This window comes from Musca autumnalis, unplaced genomic scaffold, assembly GCF_047663935.1.
Source record: "Musca autumnalis isolate F117 unplaced genomic scaffold, ASM4766393v1 scaffold_1, whole genome shotgun sequence".
NCBI classification, from domain to species: domain Eukaryota; kingdom Metazoa; phylum Arthropoda; class Insecta; order Diptera; family Muscidae; genus Musca; species Musca autumnalis.
The window spans coordinates 314,392,858-314,418,397 of NW_027411644.1; the positions used below are offsets into that span (position 1 = coordinate 314,392,858).

Sequence of the window (25,540 nt, forward strand, 5' to 3'; positions counted from 1 at the left end):
ATGGAGTGGACAAATATAGTCCATATTCGATCCTGATCTATATCTGGTAGATATTATGAGAATGTGTAAAGTATGGACCAAATCGGTCACTCCCATCAAGAGTTATCGTGCGCACAATTTTTCCGAATATTTTTGAAATTTTGTGGGGTAGGTACCTGAAGGACTGGACCGATATGGCTTATCTACGAACTTAAACTAAGTTTGGAAACAATATTAGGAAGGCCAAATTTTAGCCGTAATCGGCATTTCCGTTCGAGAATTATCTTGCGCTTCCACCCATAAACATGGTGTCATAGGGTTTGTTTTTCAACTTTCAGGCTATTTTCTCAGGAAGTATGGACTTGCCCCTGAGGAAACTTGTACCTTCGTATAGGGGACAGTGAATATAAGATGTTACAACAAAAACCAAGGCGATTCGAGAGCAGGTCCTAAACTGAACTTTTCCGAAATTTTGTGTGGGAGGTACTCGAAGGAGTTTACCGATTGAGTCCATATTGGAACCTCATCTAAGTCTGGTAGAAGTTTCATAATGTGCAAAGTATGGACCAAATCGGTTACTCCCTTCAAGAGTTATCGTACGCACAAATTTTCCGAACATTTTCGAACTTTTGTGGGGGAGGTACCGGAAGGAGTGGACCGATATAATCCATCCTTGAACTCGAACTAAGTTTGGACAAAATATTACGAAAGCCAAATTTTGGACCGAATCGGCAGATCCGTTCGAGAGTTATCTTGCGCTCCAACCACTACACACGTTGTCATAGAGTTTTTTGTAACTTTCAGGCTATTTTCTCAGGAAGTATGGACTTGCCCCTAATGAAACTTACAGCGTCGTATAGAGGACAGCAAATACAACCTGCGTAAACAAAAATCAAAGCGATCCGAGACCAGGTCCTAAACTGAACTTTTCCGAAATTTTGTGTGGGAGGTACCCGAAGGAGTGGACCGATTGAGTCCATATTGGAACCTCGTCTAAGTTTGGTAGAAATTACACGATGTGCAAAGTATGGACCAAATCGGTTATTACCTACAAGGGTTATCGTGCGCACAAGTTTTGAGACAATTTTTGAACATTTGTGGGGGAGGTACCTGAAGGAGTGGACCTATATGGCCCATCTTCGAACTTAAATCGAATCTGGACAAAATATTTTGATAACCAAAATTTGATTGATCCGTTCCAGAGTTATCGTGCGCACCAGCCAGACAGACAGACGGACAGACAGACAGACAGACGGACGGACATTGCTAGATCGACTCAAAATTGTCTGAAACGGATATCGTACAAACATACTTGGGGTCTAAAACCATTATTTTGATGAGGCACATTTTTGGTCGTATCAAAGTGTAAATACCCTCTTTAGCCTAAAGGCTGAGGGTATAATAAGTTCACCGCTATTAATTTTAAAATTATCAAAAATACCGAAATACCGGGAGGTTATGTTATATATGGGGTTATATACCAAAGCATGGACCTATGATGTCAATTTTGAGTGAATAAGTATTGTGGCAACTGGGAACCTAAAATGTCGAATTACATCCAATTTGGTTAAAAATTGTAGCTAATATCCTCGAAACACCGAAAATCGGGATGTACTGTTGTATGGGGGCTATAGCAAAAAGTGGGCCGATATAGCCCACGGACGGACATGTGTAGATCGACTCAGAATTTTATGCTGATCAAGAGTATATAATATTTATACGTTCGCAAGATAATAAATTGATTATTTCAGTTACAAACGAAAAATAAACTTAAAATACCCTCCATACTAAGGTGGAGGGTCTATCAACAGAACCTTAATTCATTGAAGGACTGTTTGACATTATCGACGTAAACGGCGAATGAATAAGCAAAAAGGATAAGATGACAATAGAAGCGACATTTTCCACAATTACCAGTTCTTTGATACTTGATTGCCCCGAAAGTAGCACGGACTCATCCGGCAGTACAGATAGTCCTTGGGACGATAACAATATATCATCAACGGGTCAAAGGAAGCATATATTATAAGCTCAAATCTGTCGTCCCACAAAACAGCAACGGTGTGCCACCAATTTTCCGCTGAAGACAATTAAATCCCAATCGCAGGTAAGTAAGGAATCCAAGGAAGCTGTTCGGGTGAAGGAGTACTTGGTTAACACACTTCATCTGTAGAAGTGTAGTTTGTACTTTGAGCTTTAATTATCACACCATGGTGCAAGTTTAAGGAAATATGCGGCTGCAGAGACGAGACGATGAAGTAGAAATTATAGAAATTACTTACGTATTTGTGTGATCCTCTACGGAACATTTGTCTAAGAAAAGATTTCCATTTGTATCTTCAGGAATATGGCGTTTAGGGATAGATAATGGAAAGCAATAATCGATTTTTCGACTTTTCGATTTTGGTCTAAAACTCGACTTTCGACTTTTTCATAACCGCAGAAAATCGATTTCCGAGTTTTCTTTTAAAACTGTAAAAACGCCAAAAGTGTAAAACCGCCAAGTCAACAATCTATGGGCAAACTCGAAAACCGTCCTGCTTTTTTACGCCTTAGTGGTTTCATCATCGCCCATTCTTATGACAAGGCCAAGCCATCGCAATCGTTATATTTACTGATGTCGTTGTATAGCCGACACAGCTCGTGGTTCATACGACGTGGATATTCACCGTCAACTCATATTGGCCCGTAGGTCTTTGGAAGAATTTTTCTCTCAAATCTATTTGGTGTACAAGCATTTTGAACCGGCACGGGTAGTATCAGTACTATATAAACGTTGTGTTTGTTTGACAAGATGTGGCTTTGATTTTAAACAGTTTTCTAGCATCTGTTGACCAAACTAACTAAAACTAATGTTTTTAACGAAGTTTTTAACTACATCAAAATTATACGTACCAACTTCTACAGTTGGATCGAGTTCTACGAGGGTACTTGAAAAAATCACTTTGCATATAATGGAAGCTTTGTGACCATTGGGAACCTCGAATGTGAAATAACCGTTGGTTCGGTCCAAAAATTTTAGCTAAAATCCTCAAAATGCCGAAAATTGGGTACTCATACCAAAACATAAACCTGAATATACCTTTTTTGGTTGTGACCCTTGACAAATAACATCTCATTTACTGTAGCTAAAATAGTCAAAACACAGAAAATTCGTGAGGTGTAAATGTGCCTCATCGAAATAATGGTCTCCCTATCTGAGTGACTCGTTGGATCAACTGATTTGAACCAAACGTTGCACCTCGTAATATTTTATACAAGTATTTAGCTGTTTCTGTCTTACTTGTCCCGCCATTAAATGAAGACACTGAACACAGTTAGATAAATATATAAATTCTTATTTCTAAAATATATGTTTTGTTCGAATATCGAGTTAACAAGAGAATTGTAAAAATATTTGATGTAAAACTAAAAAAATTAAAGATTCATAAATTGATTAACTGTCATAAGTTTAAAATCATTAGCATTCAATCGAACGCATTCCTTTGCTTCGAACTCCAAGTGCAGCACACAATTGGATGAAGTCATCATAAAACCATTTTTAGAAAATTTATAATGTTTTATATCCGGAAATTTTTCCAAAATTAATTCAATGTAGACAAATATTGCCGGATATTTGGTGTTCAGTGTCAAACTGTAGCTATTCATTTTGGCATTGACTTGGGAACTGCAAAACGCATTGGAAATAAGAACCTGAAAAGAAATAGAGTGAAACATTTATTTTTTATTTGAGAATGGATTATACTAGGGCGATCCTTACCTCTATCTGAGGATCTTTAACAGCCTGAATGCTGCTAAATGAAGAAGGAAAGTAAAATGTCCGAGCCAGCGGTATGGTATTGCGTTGCAGCACAAATTCCACAAAGCTATTGTAGTTGTTAAATTCTCCTTGAAAAATATCATCTATGGGTATCACTTTATCGTAGTGGACTCCATTTGGTACCTAAAATCAGGAGATAAATTATACATCAAGAAAGGGTTGGAAAACCGAAATAGTATGTTTATATCGAATCCTTAGCAGTTTGTTTATACGAAGATTTGTTTCGATAGACATCCCCGAAGAGACAAGAGAGAACTCTCGCACCCCCATTTTTTAAACTCAATTTTATGGGATCTACTTGTAATAGCCGATTTTACATGGCTGAAATACTCAGGAAATGTGACCACATTATACTAAGCGGTATTTTTGCCACCGTTGAAAATGAGGCAACATGGCCTCGAATCGAAAACGGACATACATAATGCACGGTGGAGGCATCCCAAAGAGCCGATAGTTTCGGCAAGATTTCGCAAGGTAATCCTAAAATATCACACACCTATTGGAAGCGTTAACCAAGGTAATAACACGTTACGAACTCTGCTCTTGAGACTCTAAATATATTGGTGAAAACTCACTAACTCCGGATTGCAAGAATGACAAAGCTGAATAGGACTTATAATTCTGGAGAGGGGCTCATTGTTGACAGCTTAATTCAAGAATTTCACGAACGATCAATAATTTCCATCCCTATAATTCACCCGGAACTGATGGTGTCATCCCGGTGATACTCAACAGCACACCTCTCATATTGATCACAATACTAAAGGACATTTTAGAGCTTATCCGCCTCTAGAGCTCTTTAGTGTCCCTTCAATCCTAACCGAATGGGGGAGAGTTCTGCCAAGAAGTGAGTCACAGGCATGAGTTTTTATACCCTCAGCACTTAAGGTAACACTTTCACACGGGCAAAATGTGCGTCATCAAAATAATGGTTTTTGATCCCAAATATGATTGGACAAAAACTGTTTCAGACGATTTGGAGTCGATTTAGCCATATCTGTCCGTCTGTCTGGATGGATGGCTGGTGCGCATGATAAATCTCGAACAGATTAACCGATTCAAACCAAATTTTGCACTTCACCATATTTTGCCTAAACTTATATTAAGTTCGAAGATGGACCACATCGGTCCACTCCCCACAAAAGTTCGAAAATGTTTGGAAAATTTGTGTGCACGATAACTCTTAAAGGGAGTAACCGATTTGATCCACACTATTCACATCGTAACATTTCTAGCAGACTTAGATGAGGTTCCAATATGAATTCAATCGGTTCACTACTTCAGGTACCTCCCACACAAAATTTGGGAATAGTTCAGCTTGTATTTACTGCCCTCCATACAACGGTACAACTTTCATCGGGGGGGCAAGTCCATTCTTCGTGAGAAAAATTAGCCTGAAGATGCAAAAAAAAACACTACACACGGTGTAGGTCGGAGCTCAAGAAAACTCTCGAACGGATGTGCCGATTTGGTCCAAAATTTGTCCTTCGTAATATTTTGTCCAAACTTAGTTCAAGTTCGAAGATAAGCAATATCGGTTCACTCCTTCAGATACATCCGACAAAAAGATTCGGATAAATGCACGTTAAAACGTGATCTCGAATTACTTTAATTTTTGTTGAATCAGCTTGCATTCGCTGCAACAGTTAAAGTTTTTCAGGGGCATGTTCACACTTCTTGAGAAAACAGCCCAAAAGTTGTAAAAAATCCTATAACTCTCGAACTGATCAACCGATTTGATTCAAAACTTGGCCGTCGTCATATTTTGTCGAAACTTAGTTTTAGTTCGAAGATATTTAATATTTAGTTTTACTTCTTAAATGGCCCTTAACGTTCCTCTCCTTAGGGTACCACCCTCACAAAAGTTTAACATTTGTTTAGAGTCTGTTCGAAGATCCTTTAACAATGTAAACCGATGCTATTTGTTGTGGTGCTTAAAGCGATATAATGTTATCCCTGGAAAGTTCCATGCTTCCTGACATACTGGTCCAAAATTTATACGATGACCCACTGAGATGACTAGTGGGCGCGATATCTATCGAAAAGATATGACTCCTAAAAGATCCCTGTAAAAACGTAAATGAATAAGAGTTGGCAATGCCATCTGCAGTAAAAAAATCCGTGGTGTTGAATTCCAAATTGCAATTTCGAAATAAATTCAGTATATATAGAACAAAACATTTAGGGTAGAGACATAGTCAGATTGCTGCACAAGATACACCTGATGAGCACTTCTCACCAAAGTGCGAAATATGTAGTGTAGTGGTTTGCGATGACAATTGCTCTGACATTCTTTTTCTTTACAAAAAAACCTTCTGATGAATCAGCTCGTCTCGAATGAGAAAAATAACAACGATCCACTTCCATTCCTTTAAGTACCTCCTTCGCAACATTTTGAACTTTAATCCACATTTTTGTCGGCAAGTTTTCTTCCAAAATCATATTTGGTCTATTAGTGGCCCTTCCCCTCCCTGAGATAGATGTGCTTAATAGGTGCATACCGCCGATGAAAATCTGTAACTTGAGTTATATGCGAGATATAAACTCGCTTTTGAAGGCCAATAACCATTTGGTGATAGGGGACTTTGGTATTTGAAATTATTAGCTCCACATTTTGCACACTAAATGAAGACGCTCTTACGATGGTAAGAGGATACTGCTTTGTGGCACAGAGTCTCATAAATAACGTATCCTGACAACCCGCCATTTTGCTTGGCTTAGACCACCTTCCAATCAACATCTCCTTTAACAGACCTACTGACTTCATAAACTCATAACCTAAACAATGAGAAAGCCTATTGTCAAAGGTTCAGAAAATTCATCAATTACCGTTTCAGAGAACTGCCCAGTCCCTGGAATCTTTGGCATTGCTCGCTATATACCTGCTAGTCGAATACAAGAAACTTCCCAGCAAATTAGTGTGATGAGTTTCGTCGTTCGAACCCTTAAGGATGTTAATGAACTTCCTCTTGAAGTCAGAGCTCCGATTTGCTCGATTTTACAAGCGAGTAAAAAGAACTCACGAGTGGGAGTACACGAAGAGTACGAGCAAAAAATTAGTTTTGCTCGATTTTATTCGCGAGTGAAATGTACTTGATAGTGGGAATAGTCTAAGAGTACATGTTTTACACGAAGTTTTTCTCCACTCTTTTGTTTTATTTCGGAGCGCTCGCGAGTACTCCTGGTTTAAAAAAGAGGGGGAGTCATAATGTTCGAAATAGAGTGAAAGTTTACTCTAAGAGTAAAATCGAGTGAAAAAAATTATTTTGTGACTGTTTTTTGTATTCGTGTGAGTGTGTGTAGTAGCGAACATGTGTTGATGATGCTGTGGACTGAAATTGGAAAGGGCAATTTGACAGGGGGAAGTTCGGAGGAGGTTGTTCGGAGGTTCCCCTCACAACAAAAAAACTCGTACTCCTCGCGAATAAAAATCAATCAAATCGGAAATATTCTTCGCGAGTGACGAAGAAAATTAGAGTATACTCGATTAATTTTTCAAACTCGCACGAGTACTCGCGGTTGAATTCGAGCGAGTTTTACTCGCGAGTAGAATTCAAGCGAGTATTATAGAGAGATTATAGAAGAACTATTCCTTCTCATGATGAAAAGAAGGTTTCAAGTTACCCAACAGCAGCATGGATTCCGCAAAATGCACAGAACAGGTCATGGGATCGAACTGTCATGGTGACTCTTGACCTATCGAAAGCCTTCGATATCGTCAACCATGCCAAGCTGTTCGAGGACGTAGCGAAGACTTCCCGTTGGATAATCAACTATATGTATGGATGCCAGTCTTTTGTGGAATTCAGAGAGAAGAAGTCGATGAGGGAAACTGGGAGGTTACCAAGGCGGAGTGATATACCCGGAACTAGTTAAATTCCACCTTTCTGAAATTCCACATCCTCCAGAATACAGCAGAAGAACGCCATCTGCCAAGGCAAGCACGAGTCGTCTTATCTCAATTATGATCCACATGAAAACAATACTTGTGGCCCTGGACCTGTCATAGGCCTTTCACACAGTCTGACACCCCACACTCCTGAACGATATCAAAGGGACTACTCTCCCAAATTCGTTGAAGAGATAGATGGCCGGACGACAGTCCTACGTCGAGCTCAGAGGAACCAAGTCCAAACAAAGACGCAACAAGCAAGGGGTGTCCCAAGGAGGAGTACTATCACCACAACTTTTATGATAGAAATATCTCCACTATAGAAAATAGACTAAACGAGTACCTTCCTCTCCTTTCAAACTTCTTCGAAAGTAGAAATCTAAAGCTCTCAGCTCTCAAATCTTCCACAACGCTATTCACAACCTGGACAAAAGAGGTAAATACAACAATAAAAATAAATATCAACGGCAGTAACATACCGACTGTCAAGTACCCCAAAATCTTAGGAGTTACCTTCGACAATACTTTCCAGTTTAGTAAACACTCTGCACGGTGCTCTTGAATCAAATTTAAATGGAAGGTTCTTACACCTAGGAAGTTTTTGCGGATTCTGAAACTACAATGTTTATAGATGAGAAAAATCAAAAAACAAAAAAAAAAATCGCCGGATCGCTTTTTAAATAAATCGCGATTCAAGTTGACGTTTTTAGGGGTTGTTTAGGTTTTTGCGATTTTGCTTGGAAACCGCAAGCCCTATCAAAATGGTAATATAGAAAATGTTGTAGCTATCAAAATTCTCTACAAGATTGACCTTAATGGTATTTTCGTAGATATTACAACTTTTGAGATATAGAAGTTGAAATTGAAACAATTCAAATTCAATTCAATTCTGTATCGTCTCCTTATAAAGCAATGTCATGACTGCAATTTCCCAACTTAAACTTATAAATCTAAAAAAAATGGTACAACCGAGGAAAAATTACATAAGCCAATCTTGTAGGGAATTTTCACAGCTATAAGATTTTTTCAGGCCCCATGCCGATAAGACTTGCCGTATTCAAGCAAAATCGCGAAACCCTAACAAAAAAAACCTACAAATGTAAACTGAGCTTCTTTATCTCAAAAATGGTACAGCCTGAAAACAAATCATAAACGTAAATCCTGTAGAGCATTTTCACAGCTACAAAATTTTCTTTAGCTCCATTTCAATTGGACTTACGGTTTCCAAGCAAAATCGTGAAAACCTAAAAATTTGAATTTTGACCGCGATTTACTTAAAAATCCCTACAGCGTTTTTTTCCTGTTTTTGGATTTTTCTCATCTATGAACATTGCTGTTTCAGAATTCACAAAAATTTCACCTGTGTAAGCGGTTTTCATTAAAAGTTAGTTAAGGTGCACCCTTCATGACATTGTTTTATAAAGGGGCGATACAGTCAGTGCATTGTCCCAATTTGAACTTCAATATCTCAAAAATGGTAAAACCTACGAAAATACAGTAAAGGTCAATCTTGTAGAGAATTTTCATAGCTACAACATTTTCTTCAGTCTCATTTTGATAAAACCTGCGGTTTCTAAGCAAAATCGTAAAAACCTAAACAACCCCTAAAAATGTCAACTTGAATCGCGATTTATTTCAAAAGCGCTCCGGCGATTTTTTTTTTGTTTTTTGATTTTTCTCATCTATGAACATTGTAGTTTCATAATCCGCAAAAACTTCCCAGGTGTAAGCACCTTCCATTTAAATTGGATTCTAGAGCACCGTGTCTGACTTACGGCAAAAAAGGTAGATGGCAGAAATAAATTCCTCAAAAGCCTAACTGGAAGCACATGGGGTAAAGATAAAAAACCATTGTAACAACCTATAAAGCCATAGGCCGTCCACTACTCTATTACGCGGCCCCAGTCTTAACCCCCAACATTAGTGCAAAATGCTGAATGTCAAAAGTCACTCCAAACTCCTTACAAAACAACACCAACTGAAGTGTTACGCCCCAAACCATCCAAATCACCTCACTTTCATAAATCCAATCAGGTGGGACTTCAGGAGGGACAAGCACACCCTCCCCCACTACACACACCCAATGATGCATAAATTAAACGAGCAATAAACCTAGCTCATACAAATGCTGTGCAGACCTCCTCCAATCAGCGAAGAGGAAACCAAAACTACCACGAGAGACCAGATGCATGCTAGCACTGCTCAGGTCTGGACTATCCACGTACCTAAATAGTTATCTATGGCTCCTAAACCCTGAAATACAAAACGAGTGCCCAGAATGTGGACAGTTTCATCACATTACTAGGCATCTTTTCATGTGCCCACAAAAACCCACAATACTCGTACTGATACTGATGAAATATTCCTTGGAATCAGGCACTTCGAAAGGGTAGTGTGAGCTTTTAGCTCAATACAGATCAGGCGGGTGCAGCTGCCTCAAGTGACAGCAGGATACCCAACACATGCCCTGCATGTAGACTGGAACCTGGCGATATGGATACCTAACACATACCTATCACGTACCCTGCATGTGGACTGAGATAACGGGATACGCTGTATCTGGTTAAATGTTCAGCTAAACACTATCACCTGTCTCCCGAATCTTTATGGACGGGGCCAGCCAAGTTGTAGAATTTTAGAATCAGCACTTTGAAGGGGTAGTGTGCATACAGTACTCGGAGACCACTTCCTATCAATTGCAGCAGATAAATACCAGCAGCCAAGGAAAACACATGCCGCCGCCCTAATTCGATTTGGGCTCGAACATATGCCCTGCATGTGGACTGAGACCGCACAGTGGAACAGGATAACTAAAAATCGCTCATTTGCTCAAGGAGTGACACATCTCAAAAAATGGAGTTTCGAGAAAAGCGCGTTTTAAGTTCACGATTGAATTTTGACTTCCCCACTTAAAAAGATTATTACACAACAAATACATAACAACTGGAACAATATTTTGGAAAGAACAAGCCAGATATCGGTGCTAAATTTCTGTGCAAGATCAAGCATAACTTGAATTATATTAGTGCTTCATAAACTCGGAAAACTGTGTTGCTGATTTTTTTAGAGATATCAACATGAAAATTTGTCAAAGGATAAAGTCAATGTCGTAGAAAAAATAGAAATTGTTAACTCAGAAAACGCAATTTTTGAGTTATGCCACTTTTTGAGTAAATGAGCGAAATGACTGCAGTGTTTTTCAGGAAGAATTTTTTGTAGTCTTGAAAGCTTTAGAGTTGTTAGTGGGATTGACGAAGTTCGCAGGTAGAGTAGTCACGGTATATACAGATATCCGCACTGTTCTAAAGACACTAGGGTCTATTGGAAAAAAGTCTGAAATGGTTCAAAATGCAATTTTGGGGGATAAGATTGATGATGAAGTAGCAAGATGGAGTTTTATAATCGGGTTGTAGAACCTGCGGCCTTGTTAAAATTCTGCGGGAGTCTTAAATTACCAAGCGGTTGTTTTTTAGATCTTATCTACAGTTCGGCAAATTTGCATTCTATCCGTCCTTGTCCTTTTATCTGAACTTCCCCCACTTATCTTTTCCACACCTTCCCGTTTCACTTTCCTCACTTATCTCTTTTCAGGATGATCAGAATGAACCGCTGGTCACCGAATGAAGCTGTTGTCTGCAATACTCGTAATGGCAGATGCGCATTCTATAACCAGACCTAAGACATAAGAAAGGCTACTGACTTGATACACTAATACAACAAATCGTCAAAAAAGAGAAAATGGTGTGGTTTCCTCCTATCCATAGAAATATTAATTCCAAAATATGCGAGCATTCTTCGTAATCATAATAAAAACTTCGCAACCAATTATAATTATCTTACCATTGTAACAGGCCATGTTGTAGTTTTCTTAGGATACAGCTGAGACCATTTGTAAATATTCATTGAGACCTGTAAACCATCGGTATCTATTTCGAATAGATCACATATCAGCGAAATATTTAATGATCTTATTTTCATCTCATACAAAGCTGTTATAGCAATGGGCGCCAAAAATTCCTTGGACCAATAGTGCAGCAACTGAAATAAACAACCCATATTAGCTTAAACATAATAAATCAGAAACTCCTCAAGCCCACCTTATAATTTCCATAAAAATCAATGGCTGACCATGATGGAGCAACCCACACATCATTTAACTGCCAATACAGAGCTCCCATTGTCCGGTGCTCAGTATCACGTAGACTACGATAAAGTTCTGTCTCGGTTTTTGTGGCCATGGCCTGTGAGATTTGACTGAAATAAATTAAAGCCTCCAAATAATTCCCATCCTCTGGCAGCGGCAGAGGAAAATGCATGCGCACCAAAGTTGTTATGGCCATCATGCCCAATGGATGATGTTGACGATGTTCTATTAAATCGCCCAAGTTATCCTCGGCAGCAAGGGTGCGCTGCCATGTCTGCATTGATGGCAAACTTTGAAAACCATATTCTGAGGCAAAGCGGGGGCGGGGATATATCGAAGGATTCCAACCATCCTTAAATATGTCATAGAAATGAACTAAAATGAAAACAAATATTAAATATCTTAGCCATCAAACTCTGACGAACATGCCTTACCATCTCCATAATTGGGATCCTGTGGATTTGCTGATAAGTAATTATCCTTTACCGATTCTTTGCCATTTGATGGTGATGATACCAAAGGCAAAGGACGACTTGCATGTTCCAGGGCTTTCAATTCATGTATCACTGTGCCTAAATACAATTCCCTATATTCAGTTTTATAACGTTCCTCCACTGTGCCATACCAATTTTGTGCTATTGCCACCTCATTCTCATTGTTTGTGGCAAATATGGCAATACTTGGATGATGGGCAATTCGCTGAGCATTTTGCGTTATTTCTTTGCGTACTGAAGCCAGAAACGCATCTGTCACCGGGTACATGGCACAGGCAAACATCATATCCTGCCATATCATAATGCCTAATGTATCGGCTAACTCATAGAATAAATCCGACTCGTAGATACCACCACCCCAAACGCGTATCATATTTTGATGGGTGTCTTTGGCGGCAAGTAAGAGTTGTTTTACTGGACGATAAAAAATTAAACACAAAAAAAAATGATGAATATAAGTAAGAATTGAGAATATTTATTTTAAACGTATAAAAATAAGTTAATAGTAATGTCAAGCGCCTGGCTGTTTCAACACGACAATGTCCGAAGCACACATTAACGTGATAAAGGGAAAAGTAAACCTTCAACAATTTTTTTACTATATGACCGGCGCAGTCTCTCAGGGAAATGTTCAAACAAATTATTCGCAAAACCTGCGGAACTGAATAAAAAATATCCTGCAGGTATTCTTTTTCCAAGTATTATCTTTAATGGTACTATCTTTTATAACGAAAACAAGTGAGAAAATATCAGTCAGCTGTGTCAACGGAGATTTAGCCGCTGCCTCGGACCTATAGAAAATAAGTAACCACGATACCTCTGACGTCCATAGTGACTTTTTGAGCTTCCGAGGTAATTCCTCAGGAAGTATGGACTTCTCCCGAGGCCCGCAAGAAGAACTTATTGCAAAAATATCAAAACGATGCTAGACGAGCTGTTAAACTGTACTGTACAAATTTTGCGTGGGAGGTACACGAAGGACCGGCAATGGAGTTGGCTAAATTAACTCCAAATTGTCTAAAAAGGATTTCGTCCAAAAATACTTGGGGTATAAAACAATTATTTCGATGATTCAGAATTTTGGTCGTATCAAAGTGTTATAACTCGGGTTTTAACTAGGGCTGAAGTAAATTCAGTCGCTGCCAGGGTCAACTCAAGGACCCACAAAACCTTAAGGAAATACACGAGTTATGATGATTTAATTTCTTTATTATCACCTCTCTTGGTGTCTAAATAATGAGAAACATGTGGACGTTTGAGTACTTTAGGCTTATTTAATTGGTACGACTATTCGTCTCGGCAGGGTGACTTCGTATAGTTACTGCCAGGCTACTGTCTTCAGTAGCATTGGCGGGATCGTCTGAAGTTGACACAGTGGTAGCAGTCGGCTCGACGGTGTTCGGATGACAGGAGTCGGCCCGTGGAAGTATTGGTTCTTGTAAAGGTGGGGAACTCGGCTCGTATTGCCGGGTGCAAGCGTGTTGATTATAGTCGGTGTGCTGACGGCGTTCGACGTTGGAGCCGAATTGATGACGCTCGGCTACAATAGTCGTGTTGACTGCGATTCGGTTTAATGTAGTGTGGTGAACAATACTCGGGTCGGCCTGATCGTGCTGATGCCCCTAGGCTTGAGGAATCGGGTTGATGGCACTCGGTATAGTCGGCTCTAATAGGCGTGATGATTACCTTTGGCTTCGGCAATCGGATTAATGGCCATCGGCTCGGTTTCCCTGTTAATTGTACTCGGGTTGGTGGCACTCGGCTCAGTATAGTCGGTCTGGAACGACAAGAGACGATTGAGTAAGTTCGAAGATAACGAGTCGCGGAAGCGAACGAATCGCAGGAAGCGAACGGATGGCGTGAAGCGAACTAATCGCGTAAGCGAACGGATCGCAGGAAGCGAAGGAATCGCAGAATGCGAACTAACCACAGCATATTATACTAAAGTATCCCAACTGCTCATTCGGAAAGTATTGCCCATTCCATGCAAAAAGCAATAAAATCCATACTTGAATAACAGAGACCTTCACCAAGGAACCCAAGGTATGACCAGGAATATCGTGCTGTTATAAAAGAGAAGAATGCGGCATATATGGGTACTCTTCAATCAGTTGCGTAGCGCAAAAAGAAATACATGACTTTGGTGCGGGCACTTCTTCAGATAGTTTGCAATACTAGAGAAGACGACAAGGTTCCACATATCCAGTATCAGAAGATGATATTGAGTGTATACCGCCCTGCCAATTTGAGGTAAAGACAGCAATAAAACGGCTGAAGAATAATAACACAGCAGGATCCGTTCCGTGATTATTGGAACGTGATCATCCTATGCCACGTCCACAAGGAAGGAGATAAGACTGTATATTCAAACTATACGGTTCCCTATTGCATATAAGATATCGTCAGGGATATTGTGTAAACGACTACAGCCTATGTTCAACGAATGGCAAATCCACCAAGATACGCAGATAGAAATCGTTTCTTAGTTCGGCTTATCCCACACAAGCTTTAAAAAATATCATAACAGTGCAGTTTAAGTATGTACATGCCTCGTATCGGCCCCATTATTTTCTTCGGTGACAAGTTCCTACTTCCTAAGAAAATGACTCAATAGTTAAAGAAAACCCGTGTGTACACCTAGTGATTCTGATTACAAGAATCTACATTTTTTTCGCGAACAAGTCCATTCTTCCTGACATAATAACCCAAATACTCTAAAAAAATCCAAAGCTGAGCAACCGAAGTGGCTGGTTGACGCGGAAACCATCGAAAAGAATGACTACCAAAATGATATCCAGTTCTGTTCAGGTAACGAACAGTGTTTTGTATTAATAAATATGCTGTCTAGGTGAGGATTTTCTGGTGTAGAGGAGAGATATTTTAGTTAAACAGGGATCTAATTTTAATATATAGTCCATTTAAACGTGATTAACAAGTGGTAAGGGGTCTGCTCACCAATCTTAGAATAAAGTGAGATAATGCTTGGTTTACATTTACGAAATCCACTCGATTTCAACTGTCAAATCCATAGGTTAAACGTCAAATGAAATCCAGATAAGATTTAATTAGACGTTTGAGCTATGGAATTGACAGTTGAAATCGAGTGGATTTCGTAAATGTAAACTTAGCATAAGACTTTCAACTGCCACATGATGTATGGCTGAGTTTGATTACGGGATGTAAACCTATTGCACTATATTTTTTAGTAGTCTTTGTTATAACGCTATATTTTTTTCATACTTCTCTCGATACGAAAACAAATTGGAAGTGATGCCATGTGGTGTTAAGATTTCACAACATCCTCCGATGCAGTCCCCACGGAGTTGTGAAAAATGCACTCCGTTCGATACATTTGCTTAAATATCGCTACAAACAAGCTAGCCAGTTTGTTGATCCCTACCAGCAGCGACTTAATTTCTTCCAAAGACAAAAAAGAGTGTATAAATTTCTAAGAATTTGTTATACAATAAAGAAATACAAAGAAAATGCGAACATGTTTGCGGTAATTCACCTGATGGAAAATATTTTTGGAGTGCTGTTGTTATACCATAACGAAACCTAAGTAGAAGCATACCCAGCAAAAATTTGCCTCCAAAGAGGCAGTTAAATGATATGTACAAGTGATTTGGAAGTGCATCAAATTATGCATTTTCACTCATTCTTTTTACAAGAGCGTGACCCCGGAAAGAGGCACTCCATTGCACTACATTTCAACTAACCCTTTGGCACTGCATTTTAACTGACCCTTTGGCACTGCATTTTAACTATCCCTTTTGCATTGCATTTTAACTAACCCTTTGGGGTAGAATAGGATGCAGGCCAAAGCACGTGTTTTGATACCAGCATTCTGCGGAATGTGTGCAAGCCATTGCAAAATATCGCAGAAGAAATAAAATGCATTTATTATTTGTGTAAAACAAAAATTTTAAGAACTTTATTACATTACAAAATTTTAGATAACTGGATCTGCCTTCCAAGAAAATATGTTAGTAACATGTTCGGCATAACGAGAGTTATTTATCGCAAATAGTTCAGATGAACCCCACATGTCTAATATCATCGCACAAGCTATCCAGATAGCGTAGTACATTATTGCTATCTTTCAATTTTGTATTGTCAAACTACATAACATCTTTTTGATAAAATTTGTCAGCAATCAAAAGTTCTATTTTAAAATATTCGTAACGAATGTTATTCTCGGAACCAAAGCCCGTTTTATTGGAAAATGATAAGATTAAAACACTGAATACAATATAATGGAACCATGTTTAAGCTTGCCTTTAAATGCATGTGTAACAACGCCTCTTTAGCTCAGTGGCAGAGCACTGGTCTTGTAAACCAGGGGTCGTGAGTTCAATCCTCACAGGAGGCAAATCGAATAAAATATTTTTAGCCAATAATATTTGGAAAAATTAATTAAAAACTACTAAAATGCGTATGTAATAATTATTGAAAAAGAGGGTACTTTAAGAAGAAATTACAAGAACGTTTCAGAAGATCTCTTAATCAAACTCCGTATAAATAAACACGATTAAGTAATTTTTTAATGAACGTTTCATAACATTTGATATTATTAGAGTTTCAAAATTGAGCACTTTTAAATTAGGTATTAACTCCAGCGAGGACCAGAGCCCTTTTAGCTCAGGTATCGTAAACCAGGGGTCGTAAGTTCAAACCTCACCGCAGTGGTCCCACTTGTATGGGAAGGTGCGACAAAAATATTTATAATCGTCGGATCAATCAGATTTTTTCAGTATATGCTAAAAATAAGTAAAAAAGACTTTAGCCAAAAATTCATCAATATGGGTCAGTTTTTCCTATAGCCCCCATGTAGCGGTAACACCCGATTTCAGGTATTTTGAAGCTTTTATTTACATTTTCGGCCCTAATTTGCTGTACTTTGGTATTTGGTGTTCCCAATGGTCAAAAACCTTCTGCGCCAAAAATTGTGGTCTTAGGTCCAGATTTCGGTATAGCTCTCATATTACGATACCTCCCGATTTCAGGCATTTTGAAGATTTTATCAATATTTTCGGCCCGAATTGGTTGTAATTTGCCAGTTGGAGTTCTCAATGATCAAAAACCTTCTGCGCCAAAAATTGTGGTGGTCTTAGGTCCAGGTTTCGATATAGCCCTCATATTAAGGTACCTCCCTATTTCAGTTATTATGATGTTTTTATCTACATTTTCGGTTCGAATTGGTTGTAATTTGCTATTTGGAGTTCTTAGTGGTAAAAAAAACATTATTCCATTTGAGGTCTGAATATTTCATATAATATATAATAAAGTTCGGTACGACCGAACTTTAAATTTTTACTTGTTTTTCATATTATATGCAGCATCATACATACATATATCAAAAATATACAAATGTAAAAAAATACACTCATAAGTAGATCCCAAAACAAAAATGTCTAAATCTTTAAAGAAAAAAACCAAAACAAACAATTAAAACACAAAACAGAGAAGAAACTGAGAATACAGTAATACGGCATATTCACTGAAACGACCAGAGGTACCGTCAGTATTTTTAATGTCACACACGGAAATGCAAATATATGCCCTCCCGATTTCAGGCATTCAGATTTATCCGACGAATATAAATATTTTTGTCGCACCTTCCCATACAAGTGGGACCACTGTGGGACTTTACTCAAACGTTCATTCGTTTTCGGCTTCATTACTTCACTAATGCTCGTCACTGTACCCAAAGGTTTCTGTGTGTACAGTATTACTGGTTATTTACATAAGCGCCTAAAAGTATGCTGTATTGATTTTAAGTTTCATCAACATTGCAGCTACATTCAAACTTCTCTGTAACGTAGAAGAATTACAGTCGGTCCTCGATTATCCGTAATGGTCGCGACCGGAGGCATTAAGGATAATCGATTTTCCCAAATAATGGAGTAGCACTGTTTCTTATATATGTTTAAACAAAAATATGAGTACTTGCAAATATTTATAAATAAGAGCGATTATAAATATTGGGGGTTATCATCAATGAAATTTCCCCGTGAGTTTTGTCTTTCCGCCGTTGCAACTTAAGGAAGAAAGTGAAAAAATTCAGGGGAATTGCCGTTCATTATAACCCCCATAATGTGCAGTTTAAAAGATTGAAACTGTTCTTAATAAATAATTTGTGCATTGTTTTTGTCCACTGAAATGAGGTCGACTGAATTATTTTCTGGGTTAATTGGTGTAAAATGATAATGAAGGTTTACGAATAAACGAGGTTCGACTGTATAACTAATCGAGAAGACTATTTTGTGTATGAACTCATATTTGTACTTTTAAAACAATTAGTTACAGGGATTTATTCGTTATAAAAGTTGTAAATATGAAATAAAAGAGCCACAATATATATGTATATATTATAAAAATGCATTGCTATAGCTATCCGATTTTCAAAAGTAATCTCTTTAAAATGTTTACATTTTAATTATTACTTCCTTTCGAAACATTCATTTTATTAATTCTATGAATCCCCTGTCATTTTTTATTTCATAGAAGTGGAGATTATATAGTAGCTGAGTTCATCACTAATCAAACAACGAACAAACGTTACATCCATCTATAAATAATGCAATTCCATGACAATTTAATGCAATTCATTTTCATTGAAGGCGACAAGTGTTTTGACCATAAAATTCACTCGTAACAAGGTTACGATAACACATATATAAATTATAACAAATAATACAAATAAATCTGATTTTGTTACGTGCCGCAAAACTTTACGATAGTATTTAAAAATAGATCTAATCATAATAAATATTTTTTCTAGTTAATACTTACTTCTTGTTGTATCGCGACTATATTCAGGTAATATATGACTGGGTATATAGTTACTGCCTTTCATGAAGATTTCCTTGTCATTTACCTTGAAGAGGAAGGTGTTGCCGGTACCTAGAAGGGTGTAACATTGACAAAGAAAAAAAGGTTTAGAGTAATAAGATAAGAAATCAAAATTTAATATTTGTAAAAAGTATAAAATATTATTATAAAGGTATATATAAAATAAAGATAATTTAAATCTGTGAAAATCTGCGCTCCTACAATTGGGTACTCAATTACTGATGAGCATAAGTGTAATTGCAAATTGAGACCCATAGAATTATATCATCAAAAATAAAATAAAAATGAAATACTATACTATCAACAGTGGTTTATTTATTTAATTTTATTAGAAGGGGTTTATAGTTAGTTATAAATGAACAGGTGACCCATATAAGTCGAAATGTATGCAGAGTCCTAAATTTGAAATAATTTAAAGGAGCTTTAAGGTACTTTTTTATCCGATTTATCGGTATATGGGGATTATATTAGTTGATAGCAATTGTTTATTTATGTGAGTTGGAAAACGCTGCCTTAGCAACACCTAAACAGATCAATAAACGTTACTTTCCCTTCAACTACGGCGACAAGGGAATTGCTGTTTTTATGTTGCTGTATTTTGTTTCTTATTGGTACTCTGGCTCTTGTGGTCCCAGTTTTTTAATTGTCAGCGAGTGCTGTCAAGGTCTGTTGTTAGAAAAAGGAAAATAAAGAAGAACCATTGTGTATTGAATAAGAATAATGCTCTGTTCCAGGACCTGCAAGAAGCTACTATTTTTTACTACGATAACATTTTTTCCTTTATGTTATCGAAAAAATAGTAAAAATTAGTAGATTCTTGTAGTTCTGGAACAGACTATATATTTTGTCTGCAAAAGGCACTTGGAAAAATGTCCCGCCATATCAGGCACAAGTTCGAGGAGCTGTATACTGTTCTGGCGAATAAAGAATATACACCATTAGCATCGACCATCCCAGTGTTCTTACACCTGGGCAATTTCTCATCGGAGTGGTCTTTACTTTCTCCAGCCGAACCACAGGAAGACGAGAATAGTATGTTCTTTCGGAACCGTTGGCGACGGGTGAAATTGGGCTCGCAAGAATTCTGCAGGCGTTCGAAGATGGAGCTCCACAAGCGAACTAAGTGGAAACAACCCCAAGAGGACTTACAATTGAATGACGTGGAAGTGTTACACAAGGAGGCAATGGCAACGAACGAATGGTGACTCGGTCGGTTCATCAAGATGTATAAAAGGCCCAGCGAGCGCTTAAGAGCGGTGGACTTTAGAACACAAAATGGTGTAATCTTTCGACTGATCCATAAACTCGTCCTTCTCCCAAGGAATGAAAAATTCTTACTCTACAAGCCAGGCAACCCTTGTCGTTCTCACTATTTATTTATGAAATACTTCCCTCCTAACCGATCTCTGCTTTCTCTTTCCAGATGAGGACATTCATTCGGCTGTCCCTGCTTTGTGTAAACTGCCTGGGAATGGAAAACCTCGTGCAGAGCTGCCCAGGGAAGAAGGAGTGTCATACTCGCCACTTGCCCCATCACACACTAGACACCAATTACCATTATTGGATGAAAATTACTGCAGCGGTCCAGCTTCTTTTCCCGAGGGTAATTGAGTCGCGGTTAAGGTCCGTGTGCTAATCAATCCTCGAAAACCGGATAGCACCATAATGTTCGGTTGTCGGATAGATGAAGGCGATTGCAAACTAAATCCCTTGAACAAGGCGGTGCTGACTTCGACCAGCAACAAAGTTCGCACATATACCGCTTCCTAACGTCGCATCACCGAGCCCAAAGAATCCTTTAACCTCCGAGAAATACGGCGATCGTACCGGACGAGGCTGACACGGGATTCAAAACTCCTGTGCCTACCAATTGCTCAATCCGGCACTCTATACGCCCAAAACACAATTTTTGGCTGGACATTTTTTGGTGCCGCTCCTATAAAGGCTTAAATTCCTGTCTCCTGCAGATGTCCCCGCGGTTAAAGACGGCATACATCCGGCTATCCCTGTTTTGTGGAAACTGCCTGGGAATGGGACACCTCGTGCAGAGCTGACCAGGGAAGAAGGAGTGTCATCCTTGCCACTTGCCCCATAACACTCTAATGCACCCTCTAGACACCAATTACCATTATTGTATGAAAATTACTGCCGAGGTCCAGCTTCTTATCCCGAGGGTAATTGAGTCGCGGTTAAGGTCCGTGTGCTAATCAATCCTCGAAACCCGGATAGCACCATAATGTTCGGTGATTGCATAGATGATGGCGATTGCAAACTAAATCCCTTGAACAAGGCGTTACTGACCTTGACCAGCAACGAGGTTCGCACATACACGGTTCCCTGCGGAAGAGCACCCGTAGCATCATCAAGCCCAAATACTTATTTAACCTCTGATATATACATCGGGCGTACCGGAATACGGTATACCGTGTCCAAATCCCTGGGACTACCAATTTCTCAATCGGACACTCTATTATACCCCCAAAACAAAATTTTTGGCTGGGCATTTTTGGTGCCGTTCCTCTAAAGGACAAAACGTCCGCCACAAACGATAAAACCATCGAAAGCTAGTATTAGTTCCCCCCAGAGACAACAGGGCAGTATCCATGCAAACAAGTCAGGGAACATCTTTCCGTGGTGACCACGGGTGAGTTGTTGGACACAGCAACAACGTTCTTGCATTGAGATATAGCACCATATAACCATGGCCACGATGGAAGTATTTGAAATATTATAGCAACATTTATCAAATTTCTGGAAATTAATAATTAGGGTTCTGAGTGGGTAAAAAATGTCAATATAGTATCATCCTTCTTTGGGAGATAGATACAATTTCCATACCCTCAGACCAAAGTGTGCCTTATCGAAATAATGGTATGTTTGGACGAAGTATGTTTGGACGAAATCCTTTTCAGGCAATTTGTAGTATATTTAGCCATGTTTGACTGACTATGCCGAGCGCACGATAACTGTAAAACGCATCAACCAAATTGGTCCAAAAGTATAGTTTGTCGGATGTTAAAACATTTGGTCCAGCCGAAGAGACCAAATATATATTTTACGAGCGCTTAGGAAAAGAAACATATGACCGTAGTCATGCCTGCCCATGACATTAAAATTATTCTCGGCGATTTAAAAAAATGGGAAAAATTCAGTTTCCATAATGTAACATATGACAACGGATAGACTTCGCAGCAGCAAAAAAACGATATTCACAAGGACACCTGGCTGTCACCAGATCAGAAAACAACAAACCAAATTGATAACGTTGTGTTTGATGGAAGACATTCATTGGATGTACGATTGTTCCGAGGAACAAACATCGACTCGGAGTTTTACCTTGTTACAACAGAGGTACGTATCTGTTGTGACGCCGGAAGTCGACTCTTGTTTCCGGCCACATATATTTTTATCGTTGGCCAGCGAAGTGCTGGTATTGTTATATATTGTTTTCGTTAATCTTTGAATTGTTTTCCTTCCTTACCATATTTTATCATATTATCATATCATCTAATGAATTGTATATAATTGAATTTTACCTTTTCCTTGTTATCCTTTTATTTGGTTGAATTACATATTTGTGAATACATGCGAACATGAACGTATTTATTTTCTCTAAATTATTAATGTGCACTCGTTTTTGTTTACACCAACGATCGTCGGCACAACAAACAATATCATCAAACAACCACTCCAATTAGAGTTCGTAAACAACAACTCCAATTCGAGTTCGTAAACAACCACTCCAATTCGAGTTCGTAAACAACAAGCAACAACATGCACGGGAATAGGACACGGAGGAGTTCGTAAACAACCAACTACACCTGCGCATGGTGGAGTTCGTAAACAACCAGCCACACCGGCGCACGGTGGAGTTCGTAAACAATCTAATAGGGGACCTTAGAATATCTAATGTTGGCTGATGTAAACAACCAACAACAAAAGGGAACCCAGAAGTTGCACCACGTTGTTCGTAAACAACCAGTAACAACATGTAAAGGGATAGGTTTTGAAGTCGACGCCGACGGTAGTCAAGGACCCTATAAAAGGACGCGGCAAGCTGACAGCGGGGACAGTCAGTGAAAGTGAAAATTACCAAGTGTACGCATAGTAACCCAGTGCCCGTTTCAAAGTACCCAGCTATTAAGAAAAATCCTGAGGTTAGTAGAGTGAACAAAGCCAAGTGTCGATGTGTGTGAGTTTCCCAAGCCGTCCACACATCCACGATCGAACCGAGCAAGGCGGCGCGAGGCAATTGAGTTTCCACCGGCCAATCGCGACTTCCCTCAAGAAAGGCTGTCCATCGCCACTTCAGAGGCGATTGAGTTTCCACAGGCCAATCACTACTTCCCTCAAGAAAGACTGTCCATCGCCACTTCAGAGGCGATTGAGTTTCCACAGGTCAATCGCTACTTCCCTTAGGAACTCCAGCGTCGTGTTACGCTCTGGTCCCGAGAACCGTCCAAGGTCTCACCTCCCAGGTCTCGAACCCCACTCCTGCCCCTCAAGCGTCCAAGTGCGAGTGAGTTTCACAGGCCACTTACTTATCCCCGAGCGGACCGTGGAAGCCTGGCGTTAGGCGATTGAGTTTTCACAGGCCAATCGTAACTACCCTTCCGGCTTTACACCGCCACCCCGGCGCAGTGCTCCGTCCGCCCAAAGGGTGACCACCGCCACGAGAACTGTTCTTGGTCTCACGTTGCCGGCTCCGAGGATAGACGACATAGGGACGTGCCCTGGTCACCGCGAGCTGCCTCAGCAAACGGAGCCATAGGTGTCGTTACACTGTCTAAACCAGAGACGCGCTGTCTTTGCAAAGAAGTATAGTGAGGGCGCCCACTGAGTTGTTTTTGCATTTGCTTCTCTCTCTCACGTACAGTGTACGTGTAAATAAACAAACGATGAATATCATGTGGTTGTTGTTTTTTTTACCAATGCATACACATGGGTGCCTCCGTGGTGCAATGGTATGCACGCCCGCCTTGCACACAGAAGGTCGGTGGTTCGATTCCCCGGCAAGGCAACATCAAACATTTTTCAACGGTGGCAAAATACCCCTCAGTAATGGTGGCGACATTTCCTGAGTATTTCAGCCTTGTAAAACTTCTCTACAAGTGGTGTCTTTAGACACGCCGTTCGGACTCGGCGATAAACAGTAGGTCCCATATCATTGAGCTAATATCAATCGGGGTGCACTCATTGATATGAGAGAAGTCTCCCTTGTCCCGTATGGGATGTTGTGGAACAATGTTGTTTTTTGTTTTGCATACACATATGCTGTAGTATTGATGGAAATATTATGGGCGACGCTGGTCTAAACGTAGCAAATAAAATACGAAGATACACAACACATAATTTGGACATAGATAAGCAAACACAACAGATAGCCACAGCATATTCCTCACAACTAGCCCAGTTGCTTAATGAAAGAGCCCAGGCACAGGCACATCTTTCTGTAGAGACGAGCAGGGAAATCTGATAACCAGAAGATGGTATTGAGTGTATATCGCCACCGGTATAATAAGCCAGCAGAAGCCGATGGCTTACCAGCCGAGCAGTTTAAGTCTGGAGGCGACAGGATGATAAGGTAGAAATCACTGTTTCATCTAAAGGAAAATTTCTCATTAAAACTAGCATTGGTGGTTTTGCATGACAGCATTACATACACAAGGTTACGACCAGACCATACTCATTTTTTCAACAGTCGTTGGAACCATCTGTAATGTTGGCTACATGTCAGTCTTGTAAAACTGAAACAAGTGTTTTCTTACTCACAGAATCTCACAACGCTCGGTTTTGCAGCTGTTGTTGTGTTTTATGTTTGTATGTTCGTTCTCCTGTTCAATCTGGTTCTGGTCTATCTCCAGTTCCAGGAAAGTGGCTACTTCGATGGGATGTAACCACAGATCCACTGGAGTTAGATGAGTAGGTTTGGCGGGGCAGTTGAATAGGTGCTTAGTATTGTGCGGGCCCATGCCGCATACTGGGCAGATGTCTTGCACGGTGCGATCTATTCCCGCCCAATAAGAATTTAGGCGACTACAATATCCCGAGCGTAATTGAGCCAAAACTACTCTGGTTCGTCGTTGCAGCTGACGCTCTTCGGCTGCTATAGATGGGGATGTACTCCGATGACTGCATTCACACAATAGTTGCTTATGGCCTTAGCAACTGCATCCGTGTGAATGCTGTTCAAACCTGCCTGTTATGCCTGTTGATCTAGAGGTTCTCTCTTATATTGTTGGACCTCCGTCTCTAGAGCATGAATATCCTTCTTGATATGCCTAGGGTATCGTGGTAAGATCGGTTAAATTGGAGTTCAGTCTCTCACAGATGTCATCAGGGTAGGTACCTGATGC

General features: G+C 39.5%; 1 protein-coding gene and 1 non-coding gene across 2 annotated transcripts in view; one reads left to right on the forward strand and one right to left on the reverse strand.

Annotated features, from left to right (window-relative positions):
* Positions 1 to 3,296: 3,296 nt before the first annotated feature.
* Positions 3,297 to 25,540, reverse strand: part of beta-Man (beta-mannosidase) — a 43,333-nt gene continuing 21,089 nt past the window's right edge. The window contains exons 7-12 of the mRNA XM_073962244.1: positions 19,125 to 19,235; positions 12,270 to 12,743; positions 11,789 to 12,210; positions 11,532 to 11,729; positions 3,740 to 3,922; positions 3,297 to 3,672 (exon numbers count right to left, since the gene is read on the reverse strand). Coding sequence (XP_073818345.1) covers positions 3,397 to 3,672; positions 3,740 to 3,922; positions 11,532 to 11,729; positions 11,789 to 12,210; positions 12,270 to 12,743; positions 19,125 to 19,235 — 1,664 coding nt within the window. The 3' untranslated portion in view covers positions 3,297 to 3,396. The remainder of the gene's footprint in view (positions 3,673 to 3,739; positions 3,923 to 11,531; positions 11,730 to 11,788; positions 12,211 to 12,269; positions 12,744 to 19,124; positions 19,236 to 25,540) is intronic.
* Positions 16,630 to 16,701, forward strand: TRNAT-UGU (transfer RNA threonine (anticodon UGU)). The gene has a single exon. It is a non-coding gene; the product is annotated as a tRNA-Thr (tRNA).